Here is a 12,105-nt window from a genome sequence, read left to right as displayed (position 1 = left end):
AACTTGGTAAAAAGCTCTCGCATATAACCAAGAGTAAGCTGATTGGTCTGTAATTGTGCACTTCTTTGATGTCGTGTGAATCCGCATTATGTTAGCGTTTTGTGTACACCGCAATCCAGGTACAGGACGCCGAGGTGCTAGGGAGCAGCGATCAAGTGCAGAACGTGAAAAGGGAAAGAGGGAAACTAAGGAGAGAGCAGCTTGTGGCCGGGCGTAGACGCCGTGCAGCAGAAAGGAGGAGCCGGGAAGCGAAGCGGCGAGAGGGGCGTGAAGGCTGAGGGGACTGGAAAGGCGAGCAGGTCCCACCAACACTCGTCGTGTGAAAGAAAAAGAGGGCATGAAAAGAAGAGATACTGGCTCAATTAAACTGCTCTCAGAATGCTTAATAAACGCTAAAGGCCTGAGAAAGCCCTGGATAAATGACGTTATTCATTTAAAGTGGAAAATTAAGGACCAATCAGAAATTGAGGAACTTTCGCTTACGCTTAAACACAAATTAAAAATGGCAAAGGAATCGTCTCCACAAACGCACAACTCCCCTCAGTGCTTTTGGTGCCACATTTTCCCGTCTCAGGAACACATCCAGTACGTTATGATGAAAAAGAATAGGCACAAAAATTTCACCAACACCTCCACACTGTCTTGCAACATCATCCATGAGCACTGGCTCTGAGCATAGTGCTTCTTTGCAGTCCAGTAAGTCGGCTGTTCTATCCGATCAAAGCATACCGTCGCTATGATTAAACATCGACACCACAAAGCCACCTCGACCGGATGGCATTTCTAATGAATTTTTGAAGCGCTATGCAGATTGGATATATCAGAATATTTGTCAATTATACTTAGTGCATCAATCAATAAACAAGAGATGGCTTATCGCTAGAGTCGGGCGAGCACACAAAAGCGAGAGTAAGTTCACTATTGAAACTTATAAGCCCATTTCATGTACTTGCACTTGTTGTGCAAAGCACAATTCCACAGATGCATGATTGTCAATGGTACAATCATAATCGTGAGTGAACTACATGATAAAAACAGTGTCAACAGAAGGAAATAAATATACATGGGAGAAAACGGCAACAAATGTAAATTTACTAACAAATCAAATGATTTGTGATTAGCTGTTTAAATTTTAATGGGTTTTGTTCGTGCACTATGGATTCAGGCAGGTTATTCCAGTCTTCAATGGCTGTAGGTAAAAAGGATTTATTGAAAGCGTTAGTTGAACCATGTAAGCGCTGTAAACTGAGAGAGTTAAAGAGGCGACGCGATGAACGGGCGGGAGGGAGAAGAACGGTATTGCGTTGTGAAGGGAAATTACAGTATAGCCTGTGCAGAAGGCAGAGCCGAGTGACCTTGCGGCGAATTTGTAGGGGAGGGAGGTTGAGGGATAGTTTAGTAGTGGTAATACTTAAGCGAGGACTGTATTGTGAGGTGATAAATCTGGCAGCGCGATTTTGGATTGCTTCTAATGCGTTGATTAGGTAATTTTGGTGAGGGTTCCAAATAGCAGACGCATATTCAAGTTTAGTACGCGTGAACGTAAGGGATCTTTTGATGTAGCCCAGTGATTTTGCTGAAGCGGCAACTAGTTGTTCTATATGATCGGACCATGTTAGTTTACTTGATATGGTTACGCCAAGATAACGATACGAGTCGACCTGGGTTAACGGTTGGAAGCTCACAGAATACTGAAAGGAAAAGCTAGTGCGCTTGCACGAAACGTGCATGAATTTACATTTCTGTGTATTAAGCTGCATTAGCCACCGCGAACACCATTTATTTATGGTAGACAAGTCATTCTGCAGTGCAATTTGGTCAGTACAACATGAAATGCGACGGTAAAGTACACAATCGTCTGCAAAAAGGCGGATGGTAGATAAAATTTCGTCTGGGATATCATTAATAACTATTATAAACAAAAGAGGCCCAAGAACGGAACCTTGCGGTACACCGGAAACTACATCAACACGGGTTGATTCATTATTCGCGACTACAGTAAACTGAACACGACTGGTAAGAAAATTTTTAATCCAAGATAGGGCTAAGGGGTCAATGCTGAGACAAGAAAGTTTACTTATTAGACGCCGGTGGGGAACACGGTCGAAAGCTTTGGAGAAGTCGAGGTATATTACATCTGTTTGAAAAGAAGAGTCCAGGTTAAAATGAAGATCAGTAGAAAATTCGAACAGCTGTGTCTCGCACGACAGCCCACGCCGGAACCCGTGCTGGTTAGGAAAAAAGAAGGAATTTCGGTCGAGATGAGTTGTGATGTGGGAGTATATCAGATGTTCTAGCAGCTTGCAGGCAATACATGTTAACGAAATAGGACGATAGTTTGAGGGGTCTGAAAGGTTTCCGGATTTGGGCACGGGGGTGACTTTACTTATTTTCCAGTCTTCTGGAATAGAACCAGTGTCGAGGGATTGGTTAAAAATGAATTGCAGGATAAGACTGGATAATATTTTTGTGCTTTTCAGAATTTTAGCGGGTATATTGTCTGGGCCAGGGGCACTCGAGAATTTAAGGTTGTCAATTAGTTTCGCAATTCCTTCGCTTGTAACAAAAATGCGTGGCATCTGCGGGAAGTCTCTGTGCGGCAAGGACGGAATATCGGTGGTGGGTTCATGCATGAATGTAGATGAAAAATGGGAATTCATGATTTCAGCGGAGTCAGTGGCGGAAACGGCCGAACCATCGGGATTAGTAAACGGCAAGTTTTGAGCAGCGCTGTTTTTAGGAGCCAAATACTTCCAAAATTTTTGTGGGTTGTCGCGCAGGATGCCGAGGAGATCATGACCGAAAAATTGCCTTTTTGCATTCTTTAACAGTGAAGTGTACTCACGCAAGCATGTGCGATACCTTTCCCATTTACCAGGGGATTTCGATAATTTAGCTTCTCTGAAGAGGCGTTTTTTCGTTTTTGACAGTCTTCTCAGAGAATTAGAGTACCATGGTCTTTCGGCATCCCCACGAATACAGATTAGTGGTACATGTCTATCAATTAGGGACAGCAATTTGTTTTTAAATAACACCCAGTTTTGTTCGACTGTTCTCGAAGCAGCAGAATGGAAAAACGTTTCATAGAAATCTGCTAGTTCTTTATTAATTTTGGAAAAATCGGCTTTGTTATTATCGCGGATGTACTTATTGAGAGGTTGCCGGGTAGGGATAAGAATGGAAAGGCCAAGTAATAAAATCTTATGGTCACTGATACCATTGACGCATTGAATTGAGTTTACAAGATCGGGCGTTGAGACCAAAACTAAATCGAATATGTTGGCACCACGAGTGGGCATCGTAACCATTTGGGCAAAATTAAACATAAGGCACAAATCAAGAAAGTTTTTTGAAAGGCGTGAGTGAGCAGCCAGGTTAACCCAATCAATGTCTGGGAAATTGAAGTCGCCACACAACGAGATGTTCGAACGGGGAAAGCGAGAAGTTAAGTCTAAGACAATAGAGTAGAGGTCTTGTGTGAATTTATCGTCAGAGTCGGGTGCTCGATAACATGCGATTAGTACTGTTTTACTAGTTGGAAAAGTTAGATTTACGCACAGGATTTCATGACGGCATTCTACATCAATTCTAGAGGAAGGCAAACTAGGCTTTACAAGCGCCACAACCCCTCCTCCCCGGCGCCCCAGCCTATCTTGCCTGTGAATACAGTACGAAGATTTTGCGGAAAGTAGTTTGTTATCCTGAATGTCTGGATTAAGCCAAGATTCAGTAAATATCGCGAGATCAGTACTGTTATCTTCCAGTAGAGCTTCAACGGTTTCTCTTTTGGGCAGGTAGCTCCGGACGTTAGTAAGCATTACAGTTGCATTATGGAAAGCTGAAATGGCTTTGAAAGGTTTGCGTGGAACGTTAGCACAGGGGAGAGCCGACTTGTGGGCACGTGGCAACTGCTATGTGGTTAGTTCAACAATGGAATCGTTCATTGCATCGTAGGTGTATTGTTTCTTATCAATTGACAGTTTGTCAAAGCGGATTTTGAAGGTTGCATTACTTTGCTGCCCAAAAGAGTATAACTTTTGCCTTGCGAGGCGCACGCGTGCTGTATAGTCTTCCTGTACGAAGAAGGGCGTTTCCTTCAGTTTCCGAGAAGACTGGAGGACTCTGGATTTATCTTTGTAGTGCGCGAACTTAACGATGATTGGGCGCATTTTGTCAGCGCAGTAGCGACCGAGCCGGTGCGCACGCTCTATACCTGCGTCAGTAATATTCATTTCGAGGTGCGTGGTGCAAAAAGAAATTATTTTTGCCTCAGATTCAGCCCAAGTTTCTGCATTTTCGTCTTTAATTCCGAAGAATAATAGGTTCGATCGGCGTAGGCGGTTTTCAGCGTCGTCGCATTTGTCAGCGAGTTGCTTTATCTCGGAAGAAAGAGAAGCTATTTCGGAGGTAGGGGGGGATTCAAGAGGTGGGCTTTTGCACTGGTTTGTGTCGAATTTTTTTTCAAGCTCATCTAGACGCGACGAGAGGCTGCCGACAAGATTTTCAATGTTAGCACGAGTCAAGCGGATAGATGCAAGTTCGTCCCGAATGGTAGATTGTGAAAGTTTGTGGGGATCCTTGTGCCCCCATGCCTTTTCCGCACACGTGCTGGGGCGAGCTGGGAGCCGCCATTTTGGGTAGCCGGCGCGTCACGTAGGTCGTGCTCTCATCACGACTCCGCGCGACGCGCCGAACCGGCTTGCCGCGAACGTGTGCGGGGGGCAAGGGGGAGGGACGACCGGTTCGTCGCCTTCTCCCTCGCCGCCCTCTTCTCGATCACCGGAGGAGACCTCCTCTCCTCCACCCACGCTGACGAGCGGCCCGCGAGAGCGCGGGGACTCTGCCGAGAGATTCTGCCCTGATCGGCCGCCTCGGGAAGCCTCCCCTGCTCCCGCGGCCGTGATGACGGATATCGAGGTCTGAGCCCAGCGGCTTGAGCGAGCGACAGGAGCCACTGTCTCCCCGCGAGCGATAGTCGTGTTGTCTGGTGTATGCACTGTATCTGCCAGGCAATAAAGCCTCACTTTGGATTGCCGGAGCCTGTCTACCGCATGTGAGTACTCGAACCCGTGCGTGAGTCTTCGGATTCCGCAGGACTAGAGTACGGCGCGTAGCGTTCTCTAGCAAAGCTAGCCGGGGTCCTCTGCTATCCCGTACGTTAGCCCACAAGTTCTAAGCATGATACCTTTTGTGCAAGGCTTTCTAAAGTTTCGGGGGGTCCCGGGTTCAACTCAATATCACCCGACAGAATTAGAAGTAGACCGATAAGGTGGCACGTTGCACAGTATTGAAAAATGGATTCATACACAGTTTTGCGGCATACGCAGTTATGCTCTTCACCGAGATTGAATTAGATTGTCAGGCAGCTCCGGCACAATGACTGGGGGAAAGATTTGGGGAGATTTTTGTACAAGCCCCACATGAGTTCAGTCTGAAAACGCTCTGCAGATGGGCCCCCTTTGTGGCTCCTTATAGGCGGACGATCGTCGTCTCAGACTTCACTGAAGGGCTCTGAAGGGCACGAGCCATGATATGGAGGTGGCGGGCGTGGGAGAGAGCAATGAACACTTCCTCGGCGTCTCTCAAGCACAAGCCAACGGGGGGCAGGACTTGCTCAGCGTTGGCGACATGGCCGCCCAAGAACTTGTTGAGTGCCTTGTATGCACAGAGGCACGTTCAGATTGCCTCGAGTACCTTGCCAGATGTTTTTCCAAGCCCAGGGTTCACACACAACAGCGTTGCCAACGTTTATGCAGGGACCTCTGAACGTTGCCACTGCTCTGCACAGTCCAAACACTGACACAGTTCATGCGGCGTTACAAATGCAGTGCCCTCACGATCTTCCTCGTCCATGTGCGAGTAACCAGTTTTCAGGACCGTCAAGGAGTGGTGGAGGGCGGTGTTGATTTGCGGTAGTACTTTGTGGTTTTTCAAAAGCCATCTTTAGCCAATGCAGAACCTCAATGTGCCGCCTCTTCAAAAGCACAAGTGGCGCTTTTTGATAGGTCAGTGCCAAGCATGCTTCAACTTGGTTTGGAGTTCTTGTGAAGGCACATGGTACGGTGAGGCGATAATTTGGCTCGTGAAAGGGCCGTCTGAAGTAGCTCGGAGTGGAAGAGAAGTCCTCACTGCCACCGGAGGACCCCCTCCTTCCCATGGTCCGGGGCGATGCAAGTGGCTCGGCAGTGATGGGCCTCAGTGGCTCTGCTGCGCTGTCCGGGCAACAAGGAAACCTCGCAGAGGCCAGTAACTGCACGTGTGGCCTCTGCCAGAAGGTTGGCCATTTGACAGGGCCTCCTGACAGTGACGGCAGAAGGGCCACGAGGACAAGCAGCAGTGCTTGTGGCCGCTAATTATGGATTCGCAAACAAGGCCAGCGCTTGTTGGACTTGTTCGTAACTTACTAGGTCCATTAGGAAAGCCACTCGGGGTGGTGGCGGCATTAGCCATGGTTTCCGCAGCCCCTCCTCGCCGACCATTGTGTCTTGTGTAGAGTGCCGAAGCTGGTAGCAGCATTGGTGATCTTCTCCGTAACTGGGCACTCTTCGCATGGTGCAAATGCCAGAGTCTGCTGCTTTGGGTTATGAGGCATGCAACAAGCTCTTGCAGCAAAAACTATTCCAGAAAAGTACCCTCATCTCGTTTACTAGGGTGCTGCAGCAACAGCTGAGCACATTTTCTTTGCACAATCATGGCCCCTAAAAACTGGGTACGGGCGGCCCAGGTGCCCCGTGGTTCTTGAAGCAGCAGAAGGAATAAACGGATGCTTTCATCACGGGACAGGACCCGCAGCCGCCCGGCACCTCGGGCAGGGCCCACCAGAAGAGGGCACCACGCACGGGGCCTCCCACAGTGGTGACTACTGGAGCTGCTGACGGTTGCGACTGAGGTGGCGATGACCGAGGCATGCTGACACAGCCACCGTTGCCAATGTGACCTCATAAAATGCACGCATGGGCGAAAATAGAAAAAACGCATCCCCAAGTCACGAGGGGCTCGCACCGAGGCCCTTCCAGTAGACGCAGCAAGACTCGCACCTCCATGTGCTGCAGTGAGAACGTGGAATCAGCGCGCACGGATGCTATCGTGCCAGTGCACGGCAGTGGAGGAATGTAATTGTCCAGGACCAGTCAATACCATAAGAGATGTATAGCTCAAAAAAAGACGAAAAACTAAAAATGCACGAGGACGAAGCGCTAGCGCTTCGTCCTCGTGCATTCTTTGTCTTTTGTCTTTTTTTGCGCTATACATCTCTTAATATTGATCGACCAACTAGCCCAACAACGTACTTTACTAGAATTCAATACCATCCACTCGTCCGACCAGCTGCGTAGTTTCTTTTGACGCTGGCCACGAGCGGATGAGAAGCGCGGCAGCACGGGCAGCACGGCTCAGCACTGGGGCGAGGTGGCCCGGCCACTGTGTCACATCACAGGGCACCGGAGCCCAACTTGAAACTCGCATGCCTGCTTGCTGAGTGTTCTTTAAGAGTGAAGGAGCAGAACGGCACGAGGATCACCCGAACTCGAGACAGGTCGAAAGTGCGCACAACTTGTAGCACACATGTTAGCCCCACGGTGCCAGCAAACCTCATCACAGGTGCCGTTTCTTCTTCGAAAAAAGAACAATGCCCATTTGCTCCGCCAACAGTATACAAATGCCTACCAGTTGTGCTACCACGTCTTTTGAAGAAAAGTGGGCTTCATATCACAAAATCCTCCCCAATCTGTTTCCCTGGTCAAAGGTCCTAAAGTTGTGCCACTATTTATTTATCTGATCACCCTATCGGCCTTGTACAGGACCAAAATAAAAGTGGTATACAATTTCAACAACCAAAGTGCGAAAAAATATAGAAAAATCACAATGACCACGGCTTTGCACGGGAACAAGCCCCAGTGAACACATATGTACGTCCGGAAAGTCTGTTTACACAAAAGCATGCACACAGCAATGAAGCAACTTAACAGAGAGCATTTTCACTGTTCTTGAGACCTAAGATTTTCACGTTTCACCGCTTTCAAGCAATTTGTTCCGATCACGCACAGTTCGCGCAAAGAATGAATATTTGAAGCAGTCCTTGTTGAACCGTATTTCTGCTGTGTCTAGAATGCTTGTTTATTTTTATCCTCGACATGTTCTCCTTTATATATTGATACCTCTCAACAACTAAATGGTTATTAATCATATTGTAAAATACACTCAACCTCATGTTTTCCACGGAGTTGTAGGAGCTCGAGGTTACCTTTGTCATACAATGATGAAACCTAATCTTGTCTTTCGTATTGGGAGTAAATAAAACGGAGTGCACGTCTTTCAACACTCTCCAGTTCAGATACCAGTTTTTTTTTACACTTCGCAGGCATATTCCAATATTGAACGCACTAACATTTTGTAAGTGGTAAGCTTTGTCTCACGTGAGGCAAGTTTGAGTGTACGCTGAATGTAGCCTAGCCTTTTATTCTCCTTACCAACTATGTCACTGACGTCCAGGTCAGGTCAGAAGTCAAAAGTGCTTGTACTTGCTAATTTTGGCCAAACGGACAGTTTGAAGTTTGTAATCAAAATTTAGTGTGAGCCATAGTCATACAAACTAATTTTGATGGATTCAGGGGCAACTGCCATTTTACGCACAAATCACTTATTTTAGAGAGATAATCATAGTTTACCCTGATCGGCCACAGATTCGACCTTAGTGCAAATAATGAAGTCATCTGCAAATGTTCTAGCTTGAACTGGAAGGTCATTAACAAGGTCATTTAATTAAGAAAACTAAAAATAAAAGAGGGCCAAGCACTGATCCCTGTGGTACCCCTGAGTCGACAAGAGATAAGGAGGACGCTTTATCCCCTACACTAAACAAACTGTCTCCGATTGATGAGAAAGGCTTCAAGTCACTGAAAAAGCGGAGTATTCCCCAAGCTGGCTAGCAGTTTTATCAGATGTTTCTTATGGCTTACTTTGTCGAATGCCTTCATTGCATGAGGCTCCTTACATATATGCAATGTTAACTCTGTCTGGAGACTAGCTTATCACAGCAACAGGAGTGTGAACAGTTGTCCATAAGCTTGTTCAAAGCACTTAATTAAGTGGTGACCACAAGAAAGGATTTTGGCATGCAACCAGACAACTCTGCGAATGCGTGCCACAACCGAGCAGTGCAACTAAAGTCATCAACAGAGGGTCGCAGCGTATCACCTTGCTGCTTGTTGCTGTTCTAAGTTGGCTGCAGCTTGTTGCGTCAGCAAAATCATGTCGTGTGGTTTAGTGGTGTGCTCTGGACACGTGGTGCGACACCTGCTGGTGACAGCTGCTTTGAGGTAGCAGGCACATGAGCACGCATTGCTAGAAAAATATGTCGGCCTGCTTGTCACCACAGCCCTACGCAGAACAGGAACATGGCTGGGCCTGCCTCTGCTGCCGGACAGTGAAACAGAACGCTCTGCATCAATGCTGCTGCACTTTTGTCTGGCGTCGTGCCTCAGTTCTGAGCCTGAGGCGAGCAAAGGTGAGAAGCTAGGACAAGGCAGGCACGTGTGTTCTCCCACATCAGCTACCTCAAACTAGCCATTGCCAGCAGATGTCACTACAGTCAAACACGCAAGACAGCCGCATAGATGGCTGTACCAGAACAGCACAAGTTTTTGTACACTCTGAGAAATAGCGCACACTGCGTGACAAACACGAGACAGAATTTTACCTGCTCCCACGTATACCACGGGGTTTGGGATATAGGCTTCACGCTGCCCCGGTGGCCGCATTGAATTACTAAGCAGTTTCAAGTGGCCCGTGCGCGGCCTTGTTGGCGCTTCCGCTAGCAGTCAATGCAACCCCGGCTGGACCAGCTTTCCGTCCGAACAGAGCCAATGTCCGCACCCCGGGAGTAGCTACAGCTGCCCGAATTTACGGGCCGCTTTCGTTTCGGCGGCGATGTCAGGGCGGGAGAGGCCACAGCCAGCGGCCAACGCTTGGAAGCCGCCGCGCACTCTCCGCAGCAGGCCGACCGGCGGCGAAGCTCGGTGGCGAACGCCGAGGCCGGATCATGGCACCACCGTGGTGCCCCTCCGTACGACTACGCACCTGTCGGCCCATGGGCCTCGAGAGCCGATCCCACCGGCGGCCGCACCAGCTCGCGCTCTCGTCGAGCTGATCTGGAAGGACGATCGGCGAGTGCGCAGTTTGCGCCGGGGGGGATCAGTGGCAGATTGCCGTAGCAGTGGCCGCGCCGTTCAACGCTCGCTCATCGCTCGGTTGGCCGAGGCTCGGATTCACGCCCGGATCCGGCTCGGCAAAGAAAGGACCCGCAAAGAAGGCGCCGCACAGAGGGCGCATTGGGCGCGTCGTTTCTTTGCTTGCGTCAGATAAGGGCCACGAAATTCGGCCGTACCCTCGTGTTGCTCGGCGCTTGCACGTTTTCCATTTTGAAACCTCGCTTGTATTACCGTACGCTCCTCTATTACACCCTGCTTCAACGAACGCCATTAGCGTTGTTTCGTGTTAACGTCAGACCATCCTGTATTTTTACTACAGGAGGCGATGCATGTCAGACGCGAAGACGCTTCCCCAGTGGTTTGAGCGCCGGCGATAAACCAGTGCGACTAAATATATCCAGGTTTTACGAAGGAAGGAAAAACCACTCGCGGTTCATTTATTTAAACGCTTTTGCCGAAATTTTTTGATGGCGCGGTCTGAAAGAGGGGCTGAAGAAAGTCGTGCATTAAAATGCATATTCAAAGAGTAAGTGATCATTTTTTTGGAACAGGTATATCAGCAAAATAATGGGAGCCCATTGGTCAAACTGTACCCTAAAACTTGCCAATTTGCGGAAACTGATATTTCGTATTGAATTCTCGCGTCAATTAGCATCCTGTGTCACTTTAATTGAGATTACTCGTAGCAACAATTTGCAGTGAACCATCAATTAGAACTGCTTGCACTGTAATCTTGCATTAGTAGCCGAAGCTGTGAAATCGATAAACTTGCGAACTATAGTCACCGTTGTGCATGTTGACACAGCCATACAATCCTCAGCGTTCCACGGCACTAGAGGTGCGCAACTGAAGCACAACATATCTATATAGAGATGTTGGGACAATGTGCATTACATGCACGTGCTTCGACATGCCAGATTGAAGCGGGGTCTGGCTGCAGGGTTGAAGACAACAGCTGCGGGGGAAGAGCGCGGTGATCGATGATGGCAAGGCAGTGAGAAACTAGAAATATAGCAAGGAAGCCAGCAACGGATCATGCCGGGATGTTGAAGTGGACGTCGTGTGCTCCTGTCACAAGCTTTCTCATGTGGACATAGTGGCAGCAACAAGGAAACTGTATGCTAAAACGATGCCTTTTTTTGACGCCGCTCCTTGTCAGCTTGATCGCAAGTGCCGTTCCTGGTTTGAGCGCTGCATCGCCTTCTGCCGTGCAATTCTGCCCGGAGGGTCATGTGGTCTTCGGTGGCGGCACGCACCTGGACTTTCCTGTCGCCCCCGTGTGCGATAGTTGCGACGTGTCCACCCGTGTGCCTTGCCGAAGTTTCCACTCCACGCCCTCCTTCAACGCAGTCATCGATCATCCAATCATCGCCAACGCACGGCATGTAACGTCCCGCAGCGAAGCTATAAAGGAACCGGCCATCAGCTTCAGCTTCAGTGGGCATAGTGGCAGCAACGAGGACACTATGCTAAAACGATGCCTTTTTTTGACGCAGGTATGTTACTTTCCTGACGTGTACGTAGTCCGTAGCGATGACCGTTTTTTCTTGCTGCTGCTCTGCCCACAAGTGTTTGTTTTGTCATGTTCTGATGCAGTGTTTTTCTTTAACAGTCTTTCATTGTGTGGTGACGTCGAAGTTAATCTTGGCCCCTCCAAACCTGCGCCTGGAACTAAAAACCGGCAACCTAGCACTCGTCCCGCTACTCGTTCCTTTGGCAATTCTATTTCGACCCCTGAGCTCGGTGCACGTTCCCGAATAGCTGATTGTACTATATCAGACAAACCTGATGTCGCTGCTATGCTTTTGCAACTGCTGGCTACTAAGCAGCAAATCGCAAGTGATATTGCTGAAATTAAGCTCCGTTCAGACAACCAATTTGATGCACTCAAGTCTCG

At 48.5% G+C, this 12,105-nt stretch overlaps 1 protein-coding gene across 3 annotated transcripts in view; it reads right to left on the bottom strand.

Moving 5' to 3' along the window:
• LOC144176056 (uncharacterized) overlaps nucleotides 1–10,470 on the bottom strand; it is a 60,900-nt gene extending 50,430 nt beyond the window's left edge. The window contains exon 1 of one of the 3 annotated variants that reach the window (XR_013323763.1): nucleotides 10,078–10,470. Coding sequence is in view for 1 of the 3 variants with exons in the window: in XM_077705177.1 (XP_077561303.1) it covers nucleotides 10,078–10,089 (12 nt within the window). In the remaining 2 variants the exon portion in view is untranslated. The remainder of the gene's footprint in view (nucleotides 1–10,077) is intronic. The other 2 variants (XM_077705177.1, XM_077705178.1) reach the window with 2 other exon arrangements.
• Between the last annotated feature and the right edge of the window lie 1,635 nt (nucleotides 10,471–12,105).

The sequence above is a fragment of the Haemaphysalis longicornis genome, unplaced genomic scaffold (assembly GCF_048455015.1).
Source record: "Haemaphysalis longicornis isolate Haplotype H1 unplaced genomic scaffold, Haemaphysalis longicornis Haplotype H1 scaffold_3, whole genome shotgun sequence".
Classification (NCBI taxonomy): Eukaryota; Metazoa; Arthropoda; class Arachnida; order Ixodida; family Ixodidae; genus Haemaphysalis; species Haemaphysalis longicornis.
Note: the sequence above shows the minus strand (reverse complement) of the source record. Positions and strands in the feature narration are given on the sequence as shown.